The sequence below is a fragment of the Pristiophorus japonicus genome, chromosome 1, assembly GCF_044704955.1.
Source record: "Pristiophorus japonicus isolate sPriJap1 chromosome 1, sPriJap1.hap1, whole genome shotgun sequence".
NCBI classification, from domain to species: Eukaryota; Metazoa; Chordata; class Chondrichthyes; family Pristiophoridae; genus Pristiophorus; species Pristiophorus japonicus.
Genome location: NC_091977.1, coordinates 435,229,080 through 435,237,760, shown reverse-complemented (window position 1 = coordinate 435,237,760; position 8,681 = coordinate 435,229,080). Strand labels below are relative to the sequence as shown.

Below are 8,681 nucleotides of genomic sequence, written 5' to 3'. Positions count from 1 at the left end.
GGTCTCAGTTTCCTGAAAACCCCAGCGTGCCCGATGCCCTCAATAAAAAAAAGTCTCGCAGCATCTCCGCTCTGCATGCATCTGGGAACTTATAGGCTCACCAGTCGCCGGAGATCTGCCACGAAGTCTGGAACGCTTTGCCCTTCTCGCCACTGGTGCGTGTAAAACCGGTGTCTCGCCATGTGCATGCTGCTCACCGGTTTAAGGTGTTCCCTGATCAACTTACTGAGCTCTTCGAACATCTTGTCCGCCGGCTTCTCTGGCGCTAGAAGGTCCTTCATCAGGGAGTACGTTCTGGATCCATAAACCATCAGGAGATGAGTCCTGCGTTTGTCGGCCGAATCCTGTCCCAACCATTCCTTAGTGACAAAACTTTGCTGTAGTCTCTCAATAAAGTCGTCCCAGTCATCACCAACACAGTACCTCTCTTCTGTGCTGCTAGTGGCCATGCTCACGTGGTTTAAATCCCAGTTTCTCGTCGCCAATGATATGTCCTTACTATACAGTATAAATGCACACAAGGCCCATACTTGAGAGAAGGTCACACTGTGACCAGTTATCTTTATTACCAAGACCTCAAGTGATAAGGTGGGTGGAGCTTCCCCCTTTATACCTGAAAGTCCAGGTTAGGAGTGTCTCCCACAAATTCACCCCTTGTGGTCAATATTCTCAAGGTGTACAACTTAGGTCAGCTTATACATGGGTTACAATGATAGTTGAATACATGACAGACACCACCCAGGACAAAGCAGTCTGCTTGATTAGCACCCCCTCCACCACCTTAAACATTCACTCCCTCCACACCAGCACAATGTGGCTGCAGTGTGTACCATCTACAAGATGAACTGCAGCAATTCACCAAGGCCTCTGCAACAGCACCTTCCAAACCCACAACCTCCAGCACCTAAAAGGCCAAGGGCAGCAGGCGTATGGGAACACTATCACCTCTAAATTTCCCTCCAAGTCACACACCATCCTGACTTTGTAATATACTGCAATTTCTTCATCATCACTGGGTCAAAATCTTGCAACTCCCTCCCTAACAGCACTGTGGGAGTACCTTCACCAGAAGTATTATGTCTTGAATAAAGAGCCAGACTCGATACTGCAAGCTCAGAGTAAGGTGTGACCGTAGTCGTTTATTACAGATCTCAGAGTGCCTCTCCAGCCTGTGAGGCCTCCTTATATACAGGTACTCCCAAGGGATTGTGGGATCACTTGGGACTCCAGGGGATAAGCCCTCTGGTGGTTAGACATGGTGTTTACAGGTTTACATACATAACAAGAAGGACTGTAGCGGTTCAAGAAGGCAGCTCACTCCCACCTTCTCAAGGGCAATTAAGGATGGGCAATAAATGCCGGCCTTGTCAGTGATGCCCACATCCCAGGAACTAATAAGAAAAAGTGGTAACTCTAGTAACATCAGTACACATTCCACAGAACACAGAGACCTCTTGACACACAACTCTAATCCAAGGACATATTGAGGAATAATCTCCTGCAGCTATACATCCTGGGGGCTGGATATCTGTGGGAGGGTCTGGCTTCCGGAGTTACTTGCTGCTCCTCCTCCTGATCCTCCTGCAATAAAATTGGAAATCCTCATCGGGAAAGATTTTCTAGACTTTCCCTTCAGTTTCTTCACAAAAGGAATAATCTCATCACGGGAGATTTCCAAATGAAACTAGGAGCATCCAAAATAAAAAGAGGAAGAAACTCTTTGATAAATGGCTATTGGCTTCAGAGCCTCTACTGTCACTCTGCCGAGGCCCCGCCCATTAGTGACGGGACAGGAAGTCCTGCCCCGATCACCGGAAGTCTTTTGTCATCGTTCCGCGAACTTCAGCGGAATGTTTTAAAACGGGGAGAAAGTTGGAGCAGCCCGGAGTCAGCAGGTACAGGGTACAGGGTACATGGTACATGGGGCTCGGGGCTCGGGGCTCGGGGCTCGGACCTCGGACCTCGGACCTCGGACCCAGGACCCGACCAAGACCAACCCGGTTTGGTGCTTGTGCCGGGCCTGGGCTGACAGTCGGTGCGAGTCTCGGCCTGTGCTTTGTCTGGGCTTATCCGCACTCGCCGTGGGGCGGAGAAGAGGTTCAGGGCGAGGAGGTGGTTTCCTGTCAGATGGTTATTATTATTATTGATATTTGTCTCCTTTTGGGTTGCAGGGAATGAAGCAGTGCATTAGGCACCTATGAACCAAATCTCCTGGGTGGAAGTTGGACAGCAGCAGAGGTGCAGGATTGCCCGGGCCCAGGATGCCAGCAGGTAAAGACAGAAACAGCTGCACCCCTATCCCGTGCAAGGGTCAAATATTTATCAGCTCTCCATGCCCCTGGTGTTGCTTTATGGTGAATGATAGATGATTGGTGTATGTTCAAGGCAATAATACTAAAGGAGGTTGGATAATTGTATAAACCAGCCTCATAGTTTACTCGGTTCCCTAACCTGCTGCGGTGTTGTCTGAGGTCTTTCAGCTAAAAATGTGTGTGTATTTAAAAAAAAAAAAATTTCAGTGCTTCATCTGAAGCTCGATAGATTGCAACTTGAAAAACATTTTTTGTTTTATGTTTGTAATGTATACTTTTGAGTTGATGGGATAATTTGTTCCTTTTGTGTTTCATGTATTCTTACAATATCTTTGACTGAGGTTATATGAAGTTATAAGGAATCGTCAACCACAAAGGAAAGGAGATGAAACAAATTATCCCATCAACTCAAAAGTAAACAACACCTTGTTTTATATTGGTAATATGTGCAGCCTTGACATTCTGTCTGTATGCATTTGTATTCCTATTGTTCCTGGGTGTGGATTCACTTTTGTTGTATGATACTTCTATTGAAAGCAGTAGCTTACATTTTAAGTACAACAGAAATTTAGAATGAAGTTGCTGAAGGTTATGTATATGTAGATGCAGTATCAACCTAATTAATACTTCATAATTGGCGGTAGTTCTTCTTTGGCAGTCCCTTGGAATCGAGGAAGACTTGTTTCTACACTAGAACTGAGTCCTAAGGTGACTGAAGAGTCCAATACGGGACCTACAGTCTCTGTCACAGGTTGGGAAGATGGTGGTTGGAGGAATCGGAAGGCTGGGGTGCTTGGGTTGCCATGCCCTCCTTCCGTTATTGACGCTTGGCTTCAGCTTGCTCTCGGCGAAGAGACTCAAGGTGTTCAGTGCCTTCCTGGATGCTTTTCCTCCACTTTGGTCTTGGGTCAGATTCCCAGATGTCGATGGCGATGTTGCACTTTTTCAAGGAGGCTTTGGGGGTGTCATACAATGCACAACCTGCTTTTTAAAAGTTATTTGAATTGGTTCATTCCTGGCCATCCCTCTTGGCATCTTTTAATTAACTTTAATATTTTAAACTTTATATACTAGTCTTGACTGAAGTATCGAGTATAATGTGTGATCTATTATTTTCTATTTCAACTATATGTACATGCAAGGATATGAGTATTCTATCTGGAGACCTTGTATAAGAACATAAGATCATGGAACAGGAGTAGGCCATCTAGCCCCTCGAGCCTGCTCTGCCACTCAATAAGATCATGGCTGATCTGGCCGTGGACTCAGCTCCACTTACCTGCCCGCTCCCCATAACCCTTAATTCCCTTATTGGTTAAAAATCTATCTATCTGTGACTTGAATACATTCAATGAGCTAGCCTCAACTGCTTCCTTGGGCAGAGAATTCCACAGATTCGCAACCCTCTGGGAGAAGAAATTCCTTCTCAACTCTGTTTTAAATTGGCTCCCCTGTATTTTGAGGCTGTGCCCCCTAGTTCTTGTCTCCCTGACCAGTGGAAACAACCTCTGCCTCTATCTTGTCTATTTCTTTCATTATTTTGAATGTTTCTATAAGATCACCCCCCTCATCCTTCTGAACTCCAACGAGTAAAGATCCAGTCTACTCAATCTATCATCATAAGGTAACCCTCTCATCTCCAGAATCAGCCTAGTGAATCGTCTCTGTACCCCCTCCAAAGCTAGTACATCCTTCCTTAAGTAAGATGACCAAAACTGCACGCAGTACTCCAGATGCGGCCTCACCAATACCCTGTACAGTTGCAGCAGGACTTCCCTGCTTTTGTACTCCATCCCTCTTGCTATGAAGGCCAATATTCCATTCGCCTTCCTGATTACCTGCTGATCCTGCAAACTAACTTTTTGGGATTCATGCACAAGGACCCCCCAGGTCCCTCTGCACCGCAGCATGTTGTAATTTCTCCCCATTCAATTAATATTCCTTTTTACTGTTTTTTTTTCCCCAAGGTGGATCACCTCACATTTTCCGACATTGTATTCCATCTGCCAAACCTTAGCCCATTCGCTTAACCTATCTGAATCTCTTTGCAGCCTCTTTGTGTCCTCTACACAACCTGCTTTCCCACTAATCTTTGTCATCTGCAAATTTTGTTACACTACACTCTGTCCCCTCTTCCAGGTCATCTATGTATATTGTAAACAGTTGTGATCCCAGCACCGATCCCTGTGGCACACCACTAACCACAGAAGGAAAGCTATGATTGAAGAAGCATATTTGTTTCAGCTTAGTTTTGGTCCATTGGTTCTGATTGAGGAAAAATATGAAGCTCATAATGTTTAGTGGCAGTGTCGAGCAAATCGGATGTTGAGATGTATTAAAAGGTCAATTATTGAGCTGAAATAGTGAGGTAATCCTGCCATTTTATAAATATTGGTACAACAGCATTGAAGACTACTGGTTGCCACAGTACAAACAAGAGATTGCAGCTATTGAAACGATACAGAAAAGAGAAACCAGAATGGATGAGGGAATTGAATTATGAGAAGCAATTATATAAATTGGACATCTTCCCTGGAAAAGAGAAGGTTGAGGGGTGGGAGGACTACTGTTTTTGTATTCTAAAAGGTCTAGATAATGTAGACCATGAGCTGTTTCACCTTATCCAGCAGAATCAGAGGACATGGCCTGTGCTTGAAAAGGGGTAAATTCAAAACTGCTATCTGGAAACATTGGCCCCAAGTTTCCACACACGGCGAAAAAGGTGCACCTCAGAGCTGGGCGCCTGTTTTTCGCGCCGAAAACAGCGCCTGAAAAAAAATGCGATATTCTCGAGCTGCTTGGCGCGGCGCACGGGGCGGAGCCTACCACTCGCGCCGATTTTGTAAGTAGGAGGAGGCGGGTACAATTTAAATGAGGCTTCTTGGTGCCGGCAACCCTGCGCGTGCGCGTTGGAGCGTTGGCGCACGCGTAGTCTGAAGTAAACATTGGCACTCGGCCATTTTTAAAAGTGCTGCAGAAAAAGTGAAGATTTGTTTCTTGGACCCCTGCAAAGGCTTGTATTTTAATTTTCTTGATATTTCTGTGTGAGGGAGTGCTTTTAGTAGCACTGCTGAATAAATCACCTGCTGAAATCAGTGAGTTCAGCTTTTCACTGCTAAACCTGCAGAAGCGGTGCCTGCAAATTAAGGACTGTGTTTGGAGAAATAAAAGTGCCAATTCAACTTTGCAATGGATCAACTTCCACCAAGAACAAAGAATTTCTTGCATGAGGAAGCAACCATTGCATAATATGTGGTGCACCCATTCTGCAAATTTAAATATAAAGATGTCGATGTGGCTGCCTCTCCCTGTCCAAATGGCCTCAGTCCCCCTCACAGCTCGAAGGCTGCTGCTGTATCTTTGGCTGCCGGCCAGCCACTGACGCCGCCCCTAAAGCGTGGCCAAATGGCCTCAAGAACCTTAATGAGCTGTGTGTGTCCTGCGTTGATTCTTTGGCTGCCGGCCAGCCACTGACGCCGCTGCAATCCCATGGCCGAATGGCCTCAAGTCCGTCCGGGTGCTGCATCTTCGCGGGGAATGAAGGTCTGCCTCAAGCACCGCAGCTCAGCTCAAAGGCTGCTTGCTGCCTGCCCCTGCCGTCGAGACCGACGCCACACCCCTGCCTGAAAGGCCTGCCTGAAGCACTTTCACACAGGTAGGAACATGGTTTATTTAATCTTTTCTTTGCTTATAAATTTTTATTCAGGTTGGATTTATTTGTATAATATTTGTATAAGTATAACTAAGGATTGATTGTAGAATTTAATGACTTCCCTTCCCCCGCCCCCCACCTCGTTCCCGACGCCTAATTTGTAACCTGCGCCTGATTTTTTAAAGTGTAGACAAGGTTTTTTCAAGTGTACAAAAATCTTCATTTTCTCCATTCTAAGTTAGTTTGGAGTACGTTTTCACTGTGGAAACTTTCAAGTCAGGTGTCAGTGGCTGGACACGCCCCCTTTAAAAAAAAAAAAAATTCAGTTCCAAAGTGAAACTGTTCTACCTGACTAGAACTGCAGAAAACTAAATGTGGAGAATTCCGATTTCTAAGATACTCCGTTCTACACCAGTTGCTCCTAAAAATCAGGAGCAAATCATGTGGAAACTTGGGGCCATTATTTCAGTGAGTGCATGTTCAATCTATGCAACAGGCTGCTAGGGAGATGGTGGAAGCAGATAGTATGCAAATTACAAGTTTCTTTCATAAAATATTTTGGGATACAAGAGTATTATGCTTGGGAGGAACAGGTGACTTTGGACCTAAATCCCCAAACTTTCCACTATTGGAGCGCTTCCTCTCCTCGTATCTGGGTCTATTGTAGACTTTTGTGATTGGCTACTACAATGGTCAACAACTCCATTATTGTATGTTCTACTACCAGGATGGTAGAAGGCAAACTCAATGGATCTTGGGAATTGCTAGACAAAAAAAGACTATGTTCCAAATCCAAGGAATTCTTTTTTTTCTGCTACATTAAAAGCAGACAAATACTGTTCACATCCACAGAGATAAGATGGGTTTATGTTGGGACTGGAAAAATAAAAATTATGATTGAGTTGGGCATAATTTGAAGGCTGGCATTCCTGGATGAAAAGCAGTAGTGATTGTTTTTAAATTTATTCATTCATGGATTGTAGTCATTGCTGGCAAGACCAGCATTTATTGCTCATCCCTAATTGCACAGAAGGTGGTGGTGAGCCACATTCTTGAGCCACTGCAGCCTGGTGGTGAAAGTACTCCCATAGTGCTGTTAGGTCGGGTGTTCCAGGATTTTGACCCAGTGACGATGAAGGAACGCCGATATATTTCCAAGTCAGGGTGGCGTGTGACTTGGAGGGAAACCTGGAATTGACAGTGTTCCCATGCGCCTGCAGCCCTTGTCCTTCTAGGTGGTAAAGATCGCGGGCTTGTGCGGTGCTGTTGAAGAAGCCTTGGCAAGTTGCTGCGGTGCATCTAGATGGTGTACACTGCAGACATGTGCTGGTGGTGGATGGGATGCCAATGAAGCTGGGTGCTTTGTCCTGGATGGTGTTATGCTTTTTAAATGTTGTTGGAGCTGCACTCATCCAGGGAGGTGGAGAGTATTCCATCGCGCTCCCGATGTGCCTTGTAGGTGGTGGAAAGGCTTTGGGGAGTCAGGAGGTGAGACACTTGCTGCAGAATACCCAGCCTCTGACCTGCTGTAGCCAACCCCCCCCCCCCCCAGGATATTGGTGGGGGATTCAATGATGTCTAACTCCATTGAATATCAAATGGTGTAATGCAAATGTTACTTGCCACTTATCAGCCCAAACCTGGATGTTGTCCAGGTCATGCTGTGTGTGGACACTGACTGCTTCATTATCTGAGGAAATGTGAATGGCACTGAACACTGCAGTCATCAGAACATTGAACTGAACACAATTTTGCTAACTCGTCTATTATGTGGCACTTTATCAAATGCTTTTAAGAGCCCACATGCACATCAACTGCACTATCTTCTTCAACCCTCTGTTATTTAATCGAAGAACTCAACTTCCTTTAACAAATCTGTGTTGACAGTTATTAATTAACCCATGTTTTTCCAAGTGACAATTAATTTTGTCTTGGATATGGTCTCTAGAAGCTTCCACACATTGGGCTTACTGGCCTGTAGTTTCTGGGTTTAATCTTCATTCCCCCCCCCCCCCCCCCCCCCCCCCTTTCAACAAGGGTGTAGTATTTGCAACCCTCCAGTCCTCCTATCCAAGGAGAATTGAAAGATTGTTGCCAGAAAGTCTGCAATTTTCACCCTTGCTTCCCTCAGCAACTGAGGATGCATCCCTCTTACTGAGACATTGGCAGCACCCTTTTTTTGTGAAAACAGATGCAGAGTACTCATTACCTCAGCCGCACAGGAAAAGTCCTTTTTTTCCTGATCGGCCCCCATGGTTCCTTTTTTGTGTTTATAGTTCAATTACTCTTTCCCCCCCCCCCCCCCCCCCCCCCCCTGACTGATGGAGAGTGTCTTATCACTTGCTTGGGATCTCTTCCAGATGACTTGTCTGATTTCAGGAAGTTTTGATATGGGGAAACTATTGGTGTGAATCTTCAATTTGCAGGGTCCCCTTTGGGGCAACAATGTGCAAACAGCAGTTCTGTAGAGGCAGATTAATTTCCGTTCTGATGAGAATTGTAATAAAACTATACATTTCGTTTCAACTGATCGAGGAGGAATGGGGGAGAGAATATAAACATGGAAGCTGGTTGAGCTGCTCAGTACAGCTACCTGCATCCCAATGGTCAATATTGAAAATAACTTGGGACTGTAGGGGCTGAATTTTGCAGATATTTAGATAGTACATTATCCTGAGTGATTATTATGCGGGTTGTTAATTTTTTAATGTACAATT

At 45.2% G+C, this 8,681-nt stretch overlaps 1 protein-coding gene across 5 annotated transcripts in view; it reads left to right on the top strand.

The window, feature by feature from the left end:
- Window positions 1–1,809: 1,809 nt before the first annotated feature.
- Window positions 1,810–8,681, top strand: part of efr3a (EFR3 homolog A (S. cerevisiae)) — a 328,887-nt gene continuing 322,015 nt past the window's right edge. For all 5 annotated transcript variants that reach the window (XM_070892800.1, XM_070892793.1, XM_070892785.1 and 2 more), the window contains exons 1-2: window positions 1,810–1,895; window positions 2,172–2,271. In XM_070892800.1, coding sequence (XP_070748901.1) covers window positions 2,262–2,271 — 10 coding nt within the window. In that variant the 5' untranslated portion in view covers window positions 1,810–1,895; window positions 2,172–2,261. The remainder of the gene's footprint in view (window positions 1,896–2,171; window positions 2,272–8,681) is intronic.